The following is a 20,013-nucleotide window of genomic DNA, read 5'->3' on the forward strand; positions in this document are numbered from 1 at the left end:
TGCTTCTGCCTACGCGTACAGTCACTTCCTACGTAGTATATAGTTTGGCCTTCGGGCCCCCGAAATAAGACAGAGTTCACGTCAATTTGCAACCTGAGTCTCACAGCCACAGTAACAGCTACGCTCTCAAGCATTGTACTTCAGGAATCCGTATTGTTTTATGCAACCCCAATTACGTCAACCTCAAACCTTCCAGCTGTACCTACTGGCTCGTATCAGCTCAAAAGTACCGATCCGGAAGAAGACGCCCCGAATTGTGTTGTTGGAGCCGGCCAAAACGCCTCGTGGTCTTGCCATGCTGGATTTTCAGCCTTGAAATGACGGTACGACAAAGAATCGAGACTGTGCCAGACGTTTCTCTAGCATTACTCGATGAGACAGACGCAGGAAACACTTACGGGCTGCAACCTCCGACGCTACCTAGCCTCTCGGAAGACTTGATTCAACTTACTCTCGTAGATGACCTCGATGATCCAAATTTAGGTCCTGCACATCACTTTCAGACCACGTATGATAAAGTCGTTATCCTACGAGCCGACGAGTTTGTTTCTCATAGAAGTGGCAAGAGGTCATTCACACGAGGTGTGAGTAAGGGAAAACAAATCGTGGCAGGAGACATGCCGTGGTTCTGTCACTGGGATGGTACGCTGATTGAAGGATACCTCTACGTTACATCGAACAGCAGCCAACTCGCGACTCCAACATCATCCTCGTCAATCGCGCTTCCGTCCCCGTCCAGTTTGGAAGAGGCAGTACCTAATACGCCTTTTGCCACAAAGATCGAAGAGCGCCGGTTGCCTGTGAATACGGCCCCAGGTTATTGTCAGCAGATGCAGATGTTGGACAGTGGGGATATCTTGCCTGCGGTAGACGATGATGGAAATACGATAGTCGTCAACTTGAAAGAGAAGGATCCTACAATGGAAAATTTCCACCCTGGGTCGGCGAGGCGAAAGAAGTCACGGAAGAGCAAGAGAGCGGATCCGGAGAATAGCTGTCATTGCCAGTGGACGTGGTAGACGTACAGTACCTGGTCAAGAGTTTGGATACAACTGCTCACCAACGTATGAGGTGTCCTGAATGTGATCAATCTTCCCAATAGGATGTCAAATCCTGACTGTCGTGAACCAGAGTAACTATGGACATGTCTTTCACAGCCATTTGATCTGAAGAGTCTCGTCCTTTACATCTGATTCTGGCCCCCATAAACATCCTGGGGAACTCCCTATGGTGCTATATTGATGTGCAGTTTATTCTCATAGCTCTTCGACTTGAGTCGTACGGAGCTTTACATCTTGTTCATCGCGCTGCGCACGTTGGAGTACTTCATACAGTGCTACGAGGGGGGCTGACTGCATTCTACTCCCGCCGAACTAGGGCGATCGGATCTTTACATCCTATCCTGGATTATCATCATGCGCCGGAGCACCTCATACGCGGGCTACTGGCTAGAAATGAGCAATGACCCTTTTCTCATTCGCGCTCTCGATAATTTTACCTTTCTTCCTAAATTTTTATCATCCGATGGAACACCTCACGCGCTAGCTAGAAAGTTTGACTCGTGAGCTATGAAGACCTCCCAAGTCGCACTCTAAAGGACTTGACATCTCATCCGCTAGAACACCCCATACACTGGCCGGAGAGCCCGCTTAAACAGTAATAAATCTTCCTGCTTCGCGCTCTTGACGAATTGAGATTTTATCTCGAAAGTTTTCAGGGCGTTGGAAGACCTCATGCAGTGACTAGACGTCTGCAATCATAAGCAGTTGACCGCTCTTACATTCACGCCTTCAAAATCTTTACGTCTCGTCTAGATATCTGAAGATGCCATAAGATACTCCAAGCGGCTTTGAGCCAGACTTCCCTTCTACGCCTCTGATCCACAACCGCCGGTCCTTTACATCTTGCATTTTCAAACACGTATGTGCCGGGGGTGTCACCCAGCGATATTACAGTCCGCAGCAGCAACACCACAAAGCGTTTATTTCAAACCTGAAGACGTTTAGATACCAAAACGCCGACCCGTGTTTCCCTTTAATCCACAATCTCCGGTCGTTTGCATTATGCAAATCTCAAGGCCGGATGGGCCAGGGGCGCCAGCGAGCGCCATCTACCGCCGCAGAAGCAACAATACCGACCTCTGATTTACACGTCGAAGCAGATAGCTCCCAAACTATCTATCTCTTTTCCACGACCCTGATTTGCAGTCTCCGGCTCTTTAAATCTTGTTAATCGTAAGGCCGAATAGGCCAGGGATGCCACCCAGCCCTGTCTACCACCTCAGCAGCAACAATGCTACCTTCCAATTCGCGCTTTGAAGGCCGTGGACCTCATAACACCTAGCCGATTTTCACAGCCGCAATTTGCAGCCTCTAGCTCTCTACATCTCGTGATCCTCGAGGCTGAATAGGCCAGGGGCGCCAGCTAGTCCTATCTACCACCGCAGCAGCAATATTATCACTGACTAATTCGCACTCCTTTCCCCCCCCCCTAATGCACAGTCTCTAGCTCCTAGTGTTTGAGGTTAGATATGCAAGGGATGCTATTCAGCCTTGTCTAATACCGCAGCAGAAACATCATAAACCGTCTAAATTACGTCCCAAAGCAATGAGACCTAAGCATCTATCACCGCACGTCACATGACGTTTCAAACGCTGATTTCAAGCCTTGCAATCAACTTTGAGAACTATAGGTATCTGCAACTGCATTTAGGCTACCCAACGTGTCCCCAAGCAGGAAGAAAAGGCATATCTTCTAGTACCCGTCCGAAGAACATAGCACGCAATCGCCCCCAAAAAGTGCAAGGAAAGCAGAAGAAAATCGCACGCAAACGACTAACAAATACACGAAGACAGGAAAAGCCACAGAAGCAGAGGAGAAAAGAAGGAAGTCTCATACAGTTGATGCAAATCATCGCAGTTCTACCGGCCTACTGCGCACTCTCATAATCCATTGAGGCGCCTCAAATCGCCTAACCCGACTGCAAAACGTCTTGCCACCCTTCCAGATCTTGAGGGCCGGGTCTTCTCCTTCCTCGTCGGGGCCTGAATCACGAGCCCGTTTTCTTCCCGCGGCCAGTTGACGCTGAATTGGGGTCGCTGGGGCAGTCGTTTGCAGAGCCGTTGACGTCGTTAGGGGTGGCGCGACCACTGGGACAGGCTGTGCAGCAGGCTGCGCGGTGCTAGCCGAGTTGGAGGTTGTGGTCGAGACGGTGGAGGACGAGGGGTTTTCGGGAGAAGTTGTGGAATTGAGGCCATTGAGTATATTTAGTAGTTCTGTTGGCGAAAGGCCCGGGAGCGTGGGTGATGGGGAAGGCGATGATGCAGCAGGTGGCACCAAACTCTGTAGAAATGCTGTCAAGTTCGACTGCTCAGGGTAGTTGGTTTGAGATGTTGGGGGAACGGATTGGGCGATATAATGAGAGGTTGACCACGGATGGTACATAGGCGTCGTAGTCTTTAGGTAAGGAACTGCGACGTGAGGTGCTGGTGATGTAATTACTTGAGCCGGAAGTATTGGCTTATTTCCAGACTTGCGCTCTTCTTCACGGTAGTTCTCACAAAAGGTCTTCCATTCCAGTGGTGACATGCCCTCCAAGCCTAGCTGTATCCATACCTCCTGTGCCATATCTTGATACGAATGAGGGTTTTCAATCACCTCACCGTGGTTTGCACAGTGCTTTTCATACATCTGTGCGCATTTGTTCATCTCAGTTGTAGTTAGCGCGCTCTTCTTATACGCCGAGTTCCGCCAAACGGTGCCATTGAGGCGTTCAAATTGGAGGAAAAGTCGGTTCAAGAAGCCGACACGGTCGTCATACTCAGCATTACAACCCGTCACTGGGAGTGGCTCCACCTCGATATCAGCATGGACAGGCTCTCGCTTCGAACTGCCCAGATCTGAGGCAGGGGCGGATGAAATCGAAGAATTGAATGTTAATGGGGTGCTCGGCATTGACGATAGTGATGAAAAGCTTGATGAGAAGGAGTCCTCCGGACGCTGGTGGGCCTCGGTTGCGTCTTCCATGCTCTCTTGTGGGCCGTACTCTTTTGCTGAAAGGATATTCTGGGTGATGGATGGCAATGAACCCCCAGCTGCAGCTTGGGGAGCCTTGGGGGCATCTATCATATCACAATCTTTCCGACCTAAGCCATCCATTGCATCAGCACCCAGATCAAGGCCATCCGTTTTCGAATGTTCCGAAGGCTCAAACTGCTTTAGACGAGGTCTAGGATCCTCCGTGACCATATCGATATCGTCATCTTCATCGGCGGTGGGCATATCCAAGTCGTTCTCAAGGGCTGCGCTTGCACCACTAGCATCAATGCCTCCCGTGTTCAATTCTCCTCCACCAGGCGGATTATCAGTAGACGTGCAAGCTAATATGTCCGAAGATGAGTGTGATCGGCGTGTACCAATCGTCAACTTCTCCATGGCTTCCGTAGCTTCGTCGATTCCGACGATAGTTAGGGACTCATAACGCGAGGGAGAAGCAGGCAAAGCGATGCTCTTTGGAAACCAGTCAATCTTGTTAGAAGCCCTATATTGATAACCGGAAAGACTAAAAGCACGCTGCACGTGGCGGGCTGGTTCCTCTGCCACAAGTTCTGGAACATCATCCATCGCTTCGACGGTATCGGTAGGATTGTGACAATGTGGAACCGAAGCATGCTCTGTAGCTGGCTCACTGGTGTTCGTAACAGGTATCCTAGTCGAATAGCTCTCCCCTTCTGTGACTGCGTTAGTAAAGCTCCCATTTCACAATAGAACAGCGGAAAACATACGAGGAGCTTTGGTCTGTTGAGAAGATGCTGAGATTGTGACAATCCTCAGGTTCTGAAGACCTGCAGTAATGGCACGTAGTTTCTCAGGCCTTAGAGGGCGCTTGTGCCCACAGTTGTGCGTTGGCAGCCTCGCGTTGGTGGGATAGAAGTCGATTCGTCCTTGTGTCCTCCAACCTTTAAACTTCCAATTGGACCATTCGCAAACAATGCGCTCATCTCGAACTTCATTGCGAGACGTCGTAACATTGTTGCGAGAACATGGCTCCTGACGAGCGGGCACGACGGCAGGGGCCCAGATATAATTGGCCTGTGAAAGAAATGAACACAGAAGTGGTTGTTGTGAGATAGAAGGATGGAGATGGGTGGTGAGCAGAGCTTGTGCGGTGGGAAGAAGGAGGAGAAAGTCGGAAACGGGCAAGGCTTTTGTGCGGTGGGCTGAATCTTGACTCTGTCGCTGGCGAATGACGCGGAGGGCCAATCTGGTGGATCTGAATAAGAAGTTTGGACAGTCCCTGCAACTGCTTGGGGTACCCTGATAGGCTTTGGAAATTCTGAATACAATGTAGAGGTCAACGCAGTGGAAATTAGACTACCTTTTGACTTGCTGAAGACATTTACCCACGGTGCTCCTGGAAATAGTGTCGAGAGAGCAAGAGTGAAGCTGGAGCATTGGCATATTCGTGTGCCCAAATTTATAACCTAGTAATGCCCGTGTCGCTGTATGAAGTATACTAGTCTCTTGAGAATTTATTATCAATTCGTATACACCTATAGCTTAGCACTCTTCTCAATATCCAACTTGGCGATAATGGGAGCAAGCATGGCTTTCATCTCCTCAGTCATTTCCAGCTCTTGACCAGTTCCTTTGCCGACCGGCGGAGTGATATTCCACTCAGGGATAAGTCTAGACCCCAAAGGAGTGAGCTCTACGACGGTGCCACACGTATACTCAGCCTTCTGAAGCATGTCCAGCATCTTTTCGGCAACTTGCTCTGGCAACAGAGCCTTTTCATCGGAAAAGGAGAACTGCTTCATTTTGTCCAGGGTAAAAAGCGGTGTCTTTACCAGACCGGGGCAGATCGTCGTGATCCTTACACCGGTATAGGCATCTGTGCCTTTCATGCTTTTGGTGAAGCCCACCACCTAGCTACGGATCAGAACGGAGGACAATCCAAGGACCGCTGATACGTACCGCATGTTTCGTCGCGCAATAAAGCGGAGAGGCGACGTTTCCCGCGATTCCGGCGATCGACGCCTGCGTTGTGCCGTGAGAATTTCATCTTAGCTAAATATAGAGGGGTAACTGACAATGATACAGACACCGGCCTTCTTTCCCTTTCCCAATGATGCGCGGATGGCAAAGCGGGTGAGTTTGAGAGGGTGGTTGACATTGATATCGACTGACGCATATCGCTCATCTTCCGGATCTTGCCAGAAATTCGACCACGGCTGTAAAGAGGCATTAGCACCCTCCGGCACATGCTGAAGTTGATCCTACCGGATCAAAGACACCTGCACAGATACCATACGCATCAGGGACGTCTCCCCACTGCTTCTCGCTCGCGCTAATGAGCGCCTCAAGGTCTTTCCATTTCGACACGTCGCATTTCTGGAAGATGACGTTGGGGTCTTTCGAAACGAGTGTCTGGGCCTCCTCTCCCAGTTTCAGATCGCCAATAATGATTCTGCCGCCGAGTTGCTGGGTTTGCTTCACAAGACAGAGCCCGATGCCCGATCCCTACGTTTCGGAGTTCAGCATTTCCGGTCATGATAGGCGGATAGGTGCTTTTACTCCTCCTGTGATAAGAACGATCTTGTTTTTCAGAGACATGATTTTAGACTGTAGTGTCGACGTGCCGTGAATTATTCTTCAATATTTGCAAGTTCCGAGGGACGACGTGACGTTGGGCTTATCTTAGAGGACATGAGTCGGGTAACTTCAACCGTTCGGAAATGTGGCTGCGGATTGCGGGGAAAAGGAATTTTGTGGACTCCCGCCACGTCGGTGCCTCTTCTCCATCATACAACTGCTCGGGACTTTGCTTGACGAATGGCTCTGTTCCATTCATGCTGAGCATGTTGCTTGGACAAGACGACGTCGTGAGTTTTGGGGATGTGTCACAGCAGGGCCCTATGCTTAGGCGAGGCCAGATGTTCACGGGTCTACCCCTGATCAGACCACAATCCCAAATCTTCACTATCAGTTCGAGAAAAAAGAGGGCTGAAACTCAGGCCTTGTGCTCTCCCTCACAGTTAGTACATGTGATAAATATTGCAACCCGTCTTCGTCTTCGTCATATCACATGACGTATAACTCAAATAGGACTAGACTCGCTAATGAGCGAGCCGTGCCGCTCCTTGGCTCCTGACAGGCCTCCACTGCTAGCGTTTCACCGTTTCATCTACATGATAGAGTTCTGATGGGTCTATTAATTCATGTCTGATGTGGAATGCGGAGATTTTCACAAGGTGTGGTGCTGACAGTGGCTGATGATGAAGCACACTACCGACACCTTGATGCCGACAGCTAGGAAGAATGGCCCCGAAGGTGGTCCTGACAATCACACGGGCTCAACCCCGAAGTATATTTATGTCCACGGAGATGATCTTTACCTACGAGAGCACCCGGTCCGTGCCACAGCCGCACCACGCCGATGCAATGCCTTAAAATAGTGGTGATCCGATTCAAAATGCCGCGTCTAGTTGCTCCTATTAATCTCATTGAATCACCGTTGTCGGCATCTTTTCGAGGGTCTATATACACTATGTTTCCCCCTGTATTATGAAAGGTGTGCTTTGCTTGATCAATTCCTTGTCGTTCTTTTATACTACACTCATTTATAGCTTTGTTTCAGTCGTTTGATACGCTCTTTTACGATGTTCTCTATTCTTACACTCTCTCTGCTCTCTCTCGCTAGCCCAGGTTTGGCCGGCGTTATAGTGCCAAGATCTGGTACTCTTCCTCCAAAATTCACAGTCTCTGAGTACAGCAACGATGCTGTAGGGTTCCCCAATGTCTACCGCGATGGTGGTGGTGGAGGTACAATCAATGGCAAGAACATCATCGTGTTCTGCGATACTACTACCACGGACGGCGGTCCAAGCGGAAAAATGATAGGCTTTACGTCCAATAGTGCAGCCTACGTAAGTCGTCTCTCTATATAACGAATCGTAGTCGCTGATATTCCCAGGCGAACGCAGATACCCCAACTTCCTTGACCGATTTCGGATCCAGCGGCATCCCTAAAACGGCCGTGGCATATACGACTGCCGAAGCGGCCTATACCAGCAAGCACTTTGGCAGCGATGGAGGTCGAGAAGTTCTCTGGCCTGGAAGTACGTACCCACGCTTCTCGCACCTTGAGCCTTGCTAAAATCTCAATAGGCGCCATCACAGATGTGGGCAACAACATCGGTGTCTTCGCTGCGGATATTGCGGTATACGGCGGTCCCAGCCCGGGCAAAAATTACAGCACCCTCGTGGAAGTTACCGCTTCTGATTCTGGCCCGACATTCACGCGCGTAGTAGAAAAGCTCTTCTTGTCCAACGAGGTCTCCTATGGTAGCTTCGGCACCGCCAAAGCCTGGAACGGCAAGCTGATGCTGTTCGGAAACACCAAGGGCGGCATCAAAATCGCGAGAGTAGACCCTGCCGATCGCGCCGATCGCACCAAGGTAAATATGATGTCCTGCACTTCATAAACCTACCACTAACATTGCCTAGTACGAGTACTGGGACGGCAGTGCCTACACCGCCACAATGCCATCCGCGTCTTCGACGTCCGACATCGCCGTCAGCGGCGTCTACAGTTCAGGTGACTTTTACATGTCGTCATATTATAGGACGTGGATCTTCATCTACTTCAATGGCTATGCGGATAGCACGTTTCGCATGCGCTACTCGCTGTCTGGTAAGGTCTATGGGCCGTATAGTGACGAGCAAGTGCTTTATAAGACCAGTGTGCCATCTGGACAGAATTACAATTACGCTGGGCATGCGTATCCGAGTTGGGACGCAAGCGGAAAGACGGTGACGCTGAGTTGGACGATCAGCGGAACTACGACCAAGATGGCGAAAGTTTCTTGGGCGTAGAGTACCAGTTGGCCACAGTCGCAGTTGCATTTGTGGGCACTGATAGGTCGATGATTTGAGGGTTGCATGCTCCGATCTTCAATTATTGTATATACGCCATATGTTCTCTCCAGATTTTGGGACTTCTTCATGTACAAATTCGAGCTCTACATTATCTCAAAACCAATTTTTGGACGTCAGGACTTCCCTCAAGGATCTCCCCATGCATAGCTCCATGTAGATACACCTCTCCCACAAGCGTATATGTACCCTGTCCAGTCGGTCTAAGAACGTAAGGGGTTTTAGCCCCTAGAAACACGCATACGATGTCTCCTTCAGCAACATGATCAGGCGCAAGCCCTATATAACCTGTCTTCGAGATAAACGGCCGGCGCGAGTGCAGCAACTTCATCCCCGTAGTAAACCACGTCTCCGCCACTTCCATCCCGAGTTGAAATGCGTCGAAGAGGCTATCCACGGCCGAGTTATATCCGGTCACATAGAATTGCCGCCAGTCTTCGGATGTGTACGCGACACGCTCATTGATAGCAACACGCGCTGTGACCAGCTGCACGTCATCAACACTAACCCGAGGTGAATCTTCGCAGAACGCCGTGATCTCGGTAAGGTAGTCGAGCGCAGCTTGACAGTCCAAAGCACTGAGCCAGTCCGGGTTCCACGTACTTCCGAACCCCTTGACTTCATCGACGATTATGCCTTGCAATGCCACGCTTTTGGTGTCCGGAAAAGTAATCGATTGCGGTGCGATGTTTGTTGCTGTCCCGGCACTGAATTGACTGAACCAAGGGTCATCTACATTTGGTTTTCTTGTCGGCATTTGCCAGTCCGGCGCCCAAGTCGCCATCCGCCTATTCCTCTCAGTCCTTGGAAACTGGCAGTAGCAGAAGATATCCACATGTCCTTGTCGAAGAAATCCCCGAGCCGCCTCCTCATAAACGTCCTCACAGCTCGTCGACGGCGCGTAATCCGGAAATGATCCAAAGGAAAAGGCATCGCCTGCAAGTCCAAGCACAGAGAAGATACGGTCGCGAGGATACGAAGTCTCCCGATGGCTGTAGTCAATCCCCATGACAAGTGACTCGACAACGACTTGGAACAGTGAGTCCAATTGGTGGCCGCTTCTAAGCTGGTAGCGCATCCGGCGAGTTACAACGCCTCTAACAAATGTCAAAGACGTTGATTTGTAAGCGTTTACCATGTCTGGTTGCTCAACGACCCATTTCGGGAGCTTGAGGAAGTCCAAGGCCCCTACCAGCTCGTCGAATGCGATTAAGGCGCCTCCGCAGGCGATAAACAACTGCTGCGCTACGGTAAACTCCTTTATTATGTAAGTATTTACATTAAGAAAAGCGAAAAGCTGATAAGAAAACTTCTTACCTGAATAATCCAGAGCCGCTGCCAGTAATCCCGCTGACAGAACTTATCAAAGGCCTCCGTCATGGCCGCCAAATTTTCTGGTTTCTCGTGGTGATTCAGGATGTCGATTGTTACTGAACGTGAGCCCTCGGCATTGCTCATCTTTCTGATCCAAAACATAACTAGATCGCTCCCGTCTGCTGCTGGGCCAAGCCAAGCAATCACGCGCTGGGCTTCTTCGTATATCTCCTTCATCTGGGATACTTGGCGGTTCTTCTCTACCTTGTCGTCTTGATTAATGCAGAGTTGGTCTGCCCAGACCAGTACTTCTTCGTTATCATCCCACAACTCTCGCAACGCTGCTTCCAAGTTCGCGCCTATAGACTGTCTAGTCTCGTCAACCAGTATGGGGCGAGTTTCATTTCCGCTCCCCCAGGCGTAGGATAAAGCCGTGTATTGTATAGCATTACTTCGAGACGCATGTTCGAGTGTGCAGATTAGGACATCGTCCGAGATCTGTTCAGGTCGATAGAAAGAGCGGGGACGGAGTCTGATCAATCGAATTTCTTTCTCTGGTACGCTCAACGGTTTATATAGACCGCTCCGGGATTGATACATTGAAAAGAGATCACCGCCTGGATCACGCGTTTGGGAGAGATTGAAGAGTATTGCAAGTGCGCGAATGTCTAATGGAATAGAGTGAAAAATGATATGTCGAATGGAAGGAATGATTCGAATTCAAAGGAGTGCCAAACCGAGAAATGGAAGGGCAAATTGATACGTCGACAACTCTCCGGATGTCTCTGCAGCCATCACTCCTGCGGACCGACCGGGCAATGGAGCGACAGGGTTCCAAACAAAGCCTTAGGTAGAGACACTAGATGTAAGCTGATTTAAAGGGGACCTTCTGGAGAACCAGAGCGAGACACGAAGTCAAAATGAAGAGAATGTTCCGGGTCCAGGAATGGCGATATCGCGGGGCATGCATGTTCTATTTTTAGCACGGAAACGCATACGTTTATACCTTTGTAGTGATAATACTTTATCAGCTATTATTATGATGTACGTAGGACCAAAGACGTTGCTCAAAGTATTCCTCAGTTTTACTCCTGAGAGAGTCTTCCAGTTCATCTTTCACTTTTCGGTTCGCACGTCACGTGCTACAAGGCCAAGACTTATCTGGTCTAAGCATCACATGCCCGCAGACTCTATCATCTCGGTGATGGATATGACTCCAATGGGAAGCTTTTTGGGATTATCGGCAATAAGTACTACCTAGAGGCATGCCAGCAGTCTGATTCCAACCTCCCGATGGGCCCCGCTGAGAATTGGAGGATGAACGGGCACATCTCGCCTTCCAAGATCTCTGTCACCTTGATGCTCTCGGATTAGGCGTACTGTGACAGGTGTATCATTGGGCCTTCAAGTATGAAGACGACTGGGACGTGACGGCAGGGACGAATGTGATAGCCAGGCCGGAGTTGAAGATTGATGGAATAAGTAACCCAAAACGCTCTCGGTTTTCATAGTACTGGGTCATACGGGATATATCACTGCTCCGGCACTATTCTTGCTCTATCGACACCACTGTAAGGAGCACCCCAGCTAACAAGGATTGACTTCGTCAAAAGGTAGCCTAATCTCTACTTCGTTGGCGTTTACATCGTATCTGGTGTATTAAAATCCTATCGGGGTACCCCAAGCAGTGGCAAGGAGTGCCCAAACTTATGTCTTAGTGCTGTAGAAACAAGCCCTATCCCACATTTATTACCCCTCCGCCCTTCTCTTCCGCCATCACACCCTGCACTATCGCCGGATTCTCCGCATTTCTCTGATCTGGCAGCGTCGTATGCTCCTCACCTTCCTTCTTCCCCACCGGCTCTTTAGCCTCCCCCTTCCTATCCCCTCTCCTCAATAACCCGGTCATCTTATCCTTCACTTTTCCGAGCCCAAAGCTCTTCTTCCCCGCCACTCTAAAGAAATAATAAAAGCACACGGCCGCAAAGATATTAAATAAGACATACGCCCATACGATCCCGAAATTCCGCCAACGCGTCGTGTATTCAATAGACACAGACGTGAGGAACTGGTCCGAAGTGCTAAGCGAGCAGAAGCGACAGTCTTGCATATCGGACGGGTTAAGCAGGTTTCCACCACTCGTGTTGGCGTAAGGGCCAGCATAGTCGCCGCAATTCTGGCCAGCGGGCGGGTTGAAGATGGCGAGTTCGTTGTCGGCGCAGTCGACGGCCTTACCCGCAAGACCGGTAGACACTACGCCGGAAACCCAGTACGTGAGGGGCGAGACGCGGTACATGAAGATCCAGAAGCCGGGGAGAGCCTGTGGCGGCTGCATGACGCCGTTGAAGACGAGGGTCAGCGAGAACATGAATGTGGCGATATTGCCGGCGGTCTCGGCATCGGGGAGGCCGGCGATGAGGGCATGCGCGAAGGTGGAGGCGAAGATGAAGAATTGGATGCTGTAGAGGAGGATGAGGCCCTGGCGCTCGGAGGACTGGATGCCGTCGGTGGTGTAGATGGGGTAGTAGTAGCTGGCCCAGACTACGATGCCGAGGATGATTTGGTACGGGATTTCGACGAAGATGTTGGCTATGAGAAAGGCTTTCCAGGAGTAAGATTTGGACGGGCGTTCGCGGACTTCGTATAGGTCGCGTTGTGTGACGAAGAGAGGCATTATCTATGGAATGTAAGCTGTCGAAAATGAGGAACGGAGCTGGTGCGGCTCGTACCTGCTGGACGAGCGTTGTAAAGATCGTCGTCATCATAAACACAGAGAAGATTACATCCTGGAGGCCTTGTTGTGAGCTGTTCTGCTTGTAGAACGAGAAACCAATGAACCTGTAGCTAAGTTAGAGACGCTCGCAAAGCGGGTTGGGAGTAGGATAAAAGCTTACAACGCACTCAAAATCCCCAGCAATATCTTGCCCCACACATACGTTGGTGTACGCCAATACTGCTGAAATACTCGCTGGGTAACATAAAACAATTGCGTACTGAAAGGCATTGCAAACTCGCTGTGGGCATCTGGTCTATCCGCGCCGGCAATCTCCTCGTTCTTCTTTTCTTCGTGAATGCGATCGAGCTCTTTCTGGACATCCTGCGCCTGATTGCTGTTCTTCCAAACAACATGCCAGTCCTGAGTTGACTTGCCGCTAGCACCTGCACCAACGATTTCCAACATAAATTCCGCAGGGTTCTCAGTGTCTTCGCAGTGGCGACTTCCGTTCCTTTCGAAGTAGTCCAGAAGAGTACGAGAGTTCTCGCCGATGTCACCAAAGTAGACGGTCTTGCCGCCCTTGGCCAGGAAGAGGAGACGATCGAAGGATTGGAAAAGGATGGAGCTCGGCTAGGCACGTGACGTCAGAACTGCCTGTCATCAATAGATAACTCTCAGACTCACCTGATGGATAGTCGACAAGACGGCTTGCCCGTTGTCTGCCAACTTGCGCAGGAAAGCAACGATCGCCCAAGAAGATTGCGAATCGAGACCAGATGTCGGCTCGTCAAGGAAGAGCAGAAGCGCAGGTTTCGCGGCCAATTCCACGCCAATCGTCAAAAGCTTTCTCTGCTCGACGTTGAGGCCTTCGCCAGGCTGGCCAACAATCGCTTCGCTGAAGTCCTCCATGGCAAGCATCTTGATCACATCTTCGACATATTCATACTTCTCTTCCTTAGAGACGGATTTTGGCTGCCGTAACATCGCGCTAAAACGGAGTGCTTCTCTGACCGTGGTAGTTTCTAGGTGGAGATCCTGTTGCTGAACGTAACCAGTCTTGCGCTGGAAGCTGTCATCTAGAGGCTTGCCGTTCACGAACATGTCACCAGTGATGACTCCGAATGAGACGCGCTGAGCCAAAACGTCCAGAAGAGTCGTCTTGCCGGCACCTGACACACCCATCAAGGCAGTAAGAGTTCCCTTGATATCGTCAGTTTTGATAGAAGAAGTTCGTAAGTAAGAAACTTACAGGCTTAACCCATCCGGATACGTTATCGAGCAGGACGCGATGTCCGCCCTTGACTGGAATCTCATACTTGACGTCCCTCCATGTAAATATATCTTTCTGCGGTGGGATGACGTCCATCTCTTCATCTTTCTCCTTTTCAGAGTCGCCCTGGCCGCTAACAACTGCTCCGTCGCCGGATTCCTCACTGTCATTCTTACTATCGGCATTTTTCATGTACGCGGGAACATTGCCACGACGGAAGACGAGGAACTCTGCGGTCGAGGAAGTTGAAGAGTTCAGCTCGGTCCCCAGCAGATACGTGAACAAGAAGAAGATTAGGAAAGCGCAGATGAAGCCGAGATTGCGCCAGATGTGGGAGTAGCTGTACTGGTAGGCACTCTCAACCCAAGCATCTCCTGAGACCGTTCGTTCGCCCAAGACCGCGCCCGGTATGGAGCAGATGAAGGTGTTGGGCTCCATGTTAGAGTATGAGGGAACGAGCGAGCTGCACGGGAACGTGCGTCCGTGGACTTCGTTGACAAGGATCGATTCGAAGGCGAATGCGATTGGATTTGCATACGAAAGCCATAAAAACCAGACGTGCATGTACCTTGGAGTCGTTAGCTTAAGCAGTTGAGTTGAGATGAATCGAACTTACGGTCGGGGTATCGTGAAACCCGTGTAAATGACAATCATCAGCACGAGCACACCGGCGCCAGTTAAGGCGACGGTGACCGTCTTAGTGAGAGCGGCAATCGTCCGGAATATGCAGGTCATGCACAGCTGCGAGATGAAGTTGAAGAGGAAGAAGATGAAGAATTGAGAGGGTTCTCTTCGTAATCCAGCTAAGAAGTAGAGGATGATATTGAAGCAGGTGGCGGCGATGAATTTGACTGGTAGATCAGCTATTATACCAGCAAAACCTTCCACGTAAGGATGATAAAAGGCATATCTAGTTGCAATTACAATCAGCTCATAATTCTCATGCCGAGAAGTTGATGTAATGACACATACGACGCTTGCTTTTCGACAATTGGACGTTGACTGTAGAGGGTGTTGATCTCGGTGATGGCAATTAAGGCATTGAGTAAAATGGCGAAGAATAGGACTGCTCCCTTAGAAAAGAAGGAAGCAGTGTCGTCGCGCGTGCCGTAAAAGATGGAGCCGATAATCAAAGCTAAGACGCTAGTTAGTAGGTCAATTGAAAGGAGAACGGGAAAACGAACCCATGATAATTTGACCGCAGACAACAGTCACAGTAGCCGTTTTGTCATTGATCGTCCGCTGATACGACCGCTTCATGCAAAGCTTTATCTGCATAAAAGGGCTGAGCAAGAATGGTGATCCCTTGCGAGTATGTCCGGCTTGCTTCTCCCTGTGGCTCTCCTGGAAGGATGTGACAGCACCCTCTCCGACGGGAAACTCCTCGTCATTCGCGGCGATCTCTTTCTGTAGTGACGCATGCTCCTGGGATTTCCGCCAATATTCAGCAAACTCGTCGGGAGTCCTGGGTACTTTCTTTTCGAATCCTTCTTTCGCTTGACGCTCCGCAGGATTGGTTACCGAAGTTAGGAAATCTCCAGTCGTTTGACGCGAGGGGCAGTGCCATCCCATGTTTGAGAAGTACTCTCTGGCTTGATCGGTTGGTCCATAGTAGATTTGGCGGCCCTCGTAAAGCACGATTGCTTTGTCGAAGAGATCATAGATGGCTTGGGAGGCTTGGTAGATTGCAACGACATGGCAGGTACCTCCAACTTTGGAGCTGAGCTTCAGTGACTTCGTGAACTCCAAGGCGGACGCCGCATCGAGGCCACGAGTACTATTATCCCATGCTGCAATGGCGCTGCCGGCCAACGCCATTTCAGCAATGGACACTCGCTTCCTTTCTCCACCCGAGACACCGCGAACGTAGTCATTTCCAACCTGTTTCAAAAGTTAGCTGAACGATGTTGAACGCGTCGGGGAGGTAATCACTTTTGTGTCTTTGGTGTGACTCAGACCAAATATGTTCATCATGACTTTTGTCAAGTGCTCGATGTATTGCGGTCGCGAGATATCCTTTACGCGGCGACTGGGAGTGCGCGCTGCTGCCGCAAAGGAGAGGGTCTCCCACACAGTGAGGTGAGGGAAGTGCTTGTCAACTTCTTGATTGTACACGACTTCTCCCCTGAATGATTTCATCATTTGTTCCTGTGGTATACCTGGGTCATGTCAGAATAGCGTGTTAGGATTGGGTCCAGGTTTATTACCATTGTAATGAACTTTAGACTCCTTGTCCTGATTCAGACCATGCATCTGACCGGTAATGGCCTTGAGAAAGGTAGAACAACCGCTCCCAGGTCTTCCCAACACGATCAGCATCTCCCCAGCGCCAAGTACACCTTCAAAGTTGCGCAGAATCTTCTTCTCCGACTTCTTACCGAAGCTGAAATACTCTCCCAATCGGAAAGGGGCCATGAACGGGGCCGTCACATCTTTTTGTAGCTGAAGAGCATTGCCAGAACCGGAGATGTTGAGTTTCTTGAAGCTGAAGCCAGCTTGTCGGGTCTTAATGTCCTCTTCCTGTACAAGGGTCGTGAACATCCGTAGCCATTTGTAGATGTCGAATTCTGGGCTGTCTGGGTCCAGCACGGGGTCGCCCATTCTCACTCCAGCAAGTGTAGCGGATCGCTCCAGATCGGGGCCTGCGGTCGACGCAGCTCGTGAACGATTGGTATTGTATGTCTGAGTTCTGGCCAATTTGCGCACCTCCGCAGCAGCTTCAGGATCCATCTCAAAATTGTCCTTGTTGGACTTTGAGGTTATCGTTCTCTCCATTCCAAGTGTCCGCTGGACTTTGCCAATGGGCTTATATTTTCCTGGTTTGTCATCGTCGACATCAGACGCTGATGAGGTGGATGCAGCGTCATATACTATGGCTTCTTCGGTTTCTTCAACCGCAGTAGAAGTGGTGTCTGCCGCATCGTTGGTTGATGGCTGCAGATATTGCTCCCGGAAGCTGTTTGCAGAGTTTGAAGGCCATTGGTAGTGTTTCCCCTCCCGCGGAGGATGGGAAGCCATGCCTAATGGCGAAGAAGTGAAAACAGTACAGAAATTAAGGGTTGGGGACCGGGTTCAGGTGATGTTGAAGGTGACAGCACACTACGAAAGCATATATACTGGTGCACTATGACGCAGGAAAACTCGCAGCAGTCGTTCAAAGCTGGAGGAACGGCATCGGGATATCGGATTGAACCATTTTGGTATTCAGCTCGGACGGTCTATCTAAGAGTAACTCAACGCCAAGCTGTTGATTCGTATTGTTAGCAACTTTATAGCGAATAGCGGAGGTTGCATCCGGTACCCTAACGTGGAAGGGGATTGGAGCCTAATGGGAAGAACCTGGTGGCCATCAGTCTAGATCTTCTGCCGTTAGATCCAAAGTCTATCTGCTCAACGCCGCGCCCGTCCTGCGTGGCTGGCATTCATGATCGACGTCATCCCCGGTAGATCCGGGCAGTTACTCGGCACCATCTACCTAGCGGTTTGGCATTTCCTTCTTGGCATTCAACAACAATCTTTTTCCAAGCAAAAGCGTACCCGGAAGCCGGTCGTTTTGATATCCGAGTAGCTGGTAAGGCTTTACTCGAGAGATTTGCAGCAAGGCTTAGTCGGACTCGGACTAAGAAGAATGCTTGCTTGAATAGCCGCCATTATTTCGTCCTTGGAGGCTCGTACATGAGAGCCCAGTCGTCCGACCATCCGGCTAGGCTACCCGTAGACAGGCGTAGATCAAAGTTCTGCTGGGGGGCCCCCTCTGTAGGATCAGTCCGAAAAGATCTGATGAGGCATCGAAGTCGGATGGTCCGCGAATCTGTGCCAGGTTCTATCAGCGGCAAGGCTCCATCCGAGTGGCGACGGCGGTAGGTCTCTCTGTTCGGATCTTGAAGAGGTGCCCGAGCGATGAAATGGGCTGTAAAGACGGTTGAGGTGCTGAAGCTTGATAGTCCGGAGTGGTGGCGGTTGCTTTTTGCCCGTGCTGTCGTCACCATGGCTTGGCATTTCTTCCTGGACCCCTCCGTGCCCTCAAAGATTGGGATCTAGGTGCGCAGGCGAAAGTGCTTGGTCAAGATCCCGATCTATTGGTAATGCTAATTCCACCCATTTTTATCCAAAGTCCCAATTGTGCTAAAGTAACTGGAAGAATCACGAGTGCAGACTTAAACCTCCTCTCTGACAGGGTTTAACTAAGTTACCATCCTCACAAGGCAAGGTTTACAACAAGACTTCGTGCAAGTAGACTTTTCACTCATCTGGTGTGGTATATCACGTGATCCATTCAGCAGGTTAACTCCTTTTGCAACTATCGGGGCATTCTGAGAAATAGGTTAATACTAGGCTAAAAACTCTAGTTTACAGGAAGAGCACTTACTCTCCGTGCTCTTCCTACCCATCTACCCACTTTCCTTGGTGCCAATTTTGGTTGCCGAAATCTCCGTTCAATGCAAAAGGAATGTGCATAGACTTCCATCCCTGATATTTCCAGCATCCCATCCATCCACTTTAGTCCCCGCCCTTCTCTGCTTCTACAGCATATACCTCAGAAATCACATCCTCCACCTCCACAGAGTACAACTCAATAACCACCCTCCGCGGTGGCTTCACCTGCTCCTCTCCATCTCCTTCTTCCCCACGCCTCCCATCTACAGCCTCCTCCAATACAATTTGATCTTGATCATCATACTCACTGTCATCCACAGGTACTAGCGTAATCTTTGCCTGCTCTCTGTCAACCGGACCAACCGGACCAACCGGACCAAGTTTCAGCTGAGACTCATACGCAGTACGCTGTTCCTGAAGGAAGAACACAACGCTCTCGAGTGGGTTGCAGACCTCATATCCCACTGGCGTGGCGCGCAACATGTTACGCTGTACCAAACGCGTGACGAGTACGGCCCATTTCTGCGTCGGAGGTTCCCAAGTAACCAGGACGACGTTATCGAGGATGACGTGGCCTTGTTCCATGAGCGCCAAGAAGTTGAGGAGGTTGTGCGCGACGTTGTCTTCCTGGCCCGCAGCGTAGATGGTGAAGTCTTGAAGGTGGAAAGACCGGAGATTCGTTACAATGTAGCTGTGTATTTCAGGGAAGAAGTTCTAACCGAGGAACATCCGGGACTCGTTGATGACGTTGTCGTTGTGTCTCGGGCCTCGAACTCAAAGGTGCTTCAAGGATTTGAACTGGGAGATGAACGAGGCCCAGAATTTTATGCTGTGTAGAGCGCCGCGCATATAGTCGTACGGAGTGTTACCCATTCTGGTCGCGACAAGCTTGATGTCTAGGCTTGTGAGGGCCCAGGTTGGGGATTCCCAGCCTTGTTGTTGGTGAAGTTGGACGAGCCAGCTATCGGTGGGGTTCGTCTCGACTTTGAACATTTAGCTTGATTCAATTTTGGGAGAGAGCGTGGAGTGCTTACACCAGGGTTGGACGTCGTCACGACCCGATACTGGGAACGTGTCCAGCTTCATACCATCCACCCTTCCGCGCCACATACTGGACATAGTCCTTGCTAGAAAAAGCTCGAGAAACGTGCTATTGAACGGAAGAGGAAGGTTCAGCGGATCGATGTTGTGTTCCCGCGCAAACTCCAGAGCACTGGGTGGGAAATCGTAGTCTTCCCTCTCTTTCGTGCCCCCCTGAACAAATCTCACTTGTGGAAAACGCCGCAATACAGCACGTGAGCGTGCGGCCAAGTCCTCCAGGTCTTCGTAAAGGAACGGCCGGATAAACCAAGAATGATATTGGTTGACGAGGTACAAGTCCTCAGGATACACTCTTCCA

At 50.4% G+C, this 20,013-nt stretch overlaps 8 protein-coding genes across 8 annotated transcripts; 2 read left to right on the forward strand and 6 right to left on the reverse strand.

Moving 5' to 3' along the window:
- Positions 1-181: 181 nt before the first annotated feature.
- Positions 182-1,079, forward strand: BDZ99DRAFT_567784 (uncharacterized protein). Its single transcript, XM_033727729.1, has one exon. The coding sequence runs from the start codon at positions 318-320 to the stop codon at positions 1,017-1,019; it is 702 nt and encodes a 233-aa protein (XP_033581065.1). The 5' UTR covers positions 182-317; the 3' UTR covers positions 1,020-1,079.
- Positions 1,080-2,688: 1,609 nt separating this feature from the next.
- On the reverse strand, positions 2,689-5,030 carry BDZ99DRAFT_495654 (uncharacterized protein; the record flags this gene model as incomplete). The annotated part of the gene is made up of 3 exons (XM_033723390.1): positions 2,689-4,730; positions 4,785-4,836; positions 4,896-5,030. 3 exons carry the CDS (start codon positions 5,028-5,030, stop codon positions 2,911-2,913), a joined length of 2,007 nt encoding a protein of 668 aa, XP_033581066.1. The 3' UTR covers positions 2,689-2,910.
- A 325-nt stretch (positions 5,031-5,355) lies between these two features.
- On the reverse strand, positions 5,356-6,615 carry BDZ99DRAFT_436847 (NAD(P)-binding protein; the record flags this gene model as incomplete). The annotated part of the gene is made up of 5 exons (XM_033717557.1): positions 5,356-5,927; positions 5,977-6,039; positions 6,093-6,233; positions 6,283-6,522; positions 6,577-6,615. The coding sequence occupies 5 exons, from the start codon at positions 6,613-6,615 to the stop codon at positions 5,553-5,555; spliced, it is 858 nt and encodes a 285-aa protein (XP_033581067.1). The 3' UTR covers positions 5,356-5,552.
- Positions 6,616-7,575: 960 nt separating this feature from the next.
- On the forward strand, positions 7,576-8,953 carry BDZ99DRAFT_231473 (uncharacterized protein). The gene is made up of 4 exons (XM_033713513.1): positions 7,576-7,928; positions 7,976-8,120; positions 8,170-8,459; positions 8,509-8,953. The coding sequence occupies exons 1-4, from the start codon at positions 7,662-7,664 to the stop codon at positions 8,875-8,877; spliced, it is 1,071 nt and encodes a 356-aa protein (XP_033581068.1). The 5' UTR covers positions 7,576-7,661; the 3' UTR covers positions 8,878-8,953.
- BDZ99DRAFT_436850 (HET-domain-containing protein) lies at positions 8,934-11,155 on the reverse strand. The gene is made up of 2 exons (XM_033717558.1): positions 10,255-11,155; positions 8,934-10,195 (listed from the first exon to the last, which is right to left on the reverse strand). Exons 1-2 carry the CDS (start codon positions 10,849-10,851, stop codon positions 9,029-9,031), a joined length of 1,764 nt encoding a protein of 587 aa, XP_033581069.1. The 5' UTR covers positions 10,852-11,155; the 3' UTR covers positions 8,934-9,028.
- A 571-nt stretch (positions 11,156-11,726) lies between these two features.
- Positions 11,727-16,874, reverse strand: BDZ99DRAFT_410425 (uncharacterized protein). The gene is made up of 10 exons (XM_033716587.1): positions 16,445-16,874; positions 16,170-16,396; positions 15,422-16,118; positions 15,210-15,372; positions 14,854-15,147; positions 14,217-14,805; positions 13,652-14,167; positions 13,146-13,597; positions 12,981-13,089; positions 11,727-12,928 (listed from the first exon to the last, which is right to left on the reverse strand). Exons 1-10 carry the CDS (start codon positions 16,836-16,838, stop codon positions 11,987-11,989), a joined length of 4,383 nt encoding a protein of 1,460 aa, XP_033581070.1. The 5' UTR covers positions 16,839-16,874; the 3' UTR covers positions 11,727-11,986.
- A 616-nt stretch (positions 16,875-17,490) lies between these two features.
- BDZ99DRAFT_495658 (uncharacterized protein) lies at positions 17,491-18,226 on the reverse strand (the record flags this gene model as incomplete). Its single annotated transcript, XM_033723391.1, has 1 exon — positions 17,491-18,226. One exon carries the CDS (start codon positions 18,224-18,226, stop codon positions 17,888-17,890), a length of 339 nt encoding a protein of 112 aa, XP_033581071.1. The 3' UTR covers positions 17,491-17,887.
- A 97-nt stretch (positions 18,227-18,323) lies between these two features.
- Positions 18,324-19,489, reverse strand: BDZ99DRAFT_459828 (uncharacterized protein). The gene is made up of 2 exons (XM_033719246.1): positions 18,607-19,489; positions 18,324-18,550 (listed from the first exon to the last, which is right to left on the reverse strand). Exon 1 carries the CDS (start codon positions 19,197-19,199, stop codon positions 18,738-18,740), a length of 462 nt encoding a protein of 153 aa, XP_033581072.1. The 5' UTR covers positions 19,200-19,489; the 3' UTR covers positions 18,324-18,550; positions 18,607-18,737.
- Positions 19,490-20,013: the final 524 nt, after the last annotated feature.

This window comes from Mytilinidion resinicola, assembly GCF_010093595.1.
Source record: "Mytilinidion resinicola strain CBS 304.34 unplaced genomic scaffold BDZ99scaffold_4, whole genome shotgun sequence".
In the NCBI taxonomy this organism is placed as follows: domain Eukaryota; kingdom Fungi; phylum Ascomycota; class Dothideomycetes; order Mytilinidiales; family Mytilinidiaceae; genus Mytilinidion; species Mytilinidion resinicola.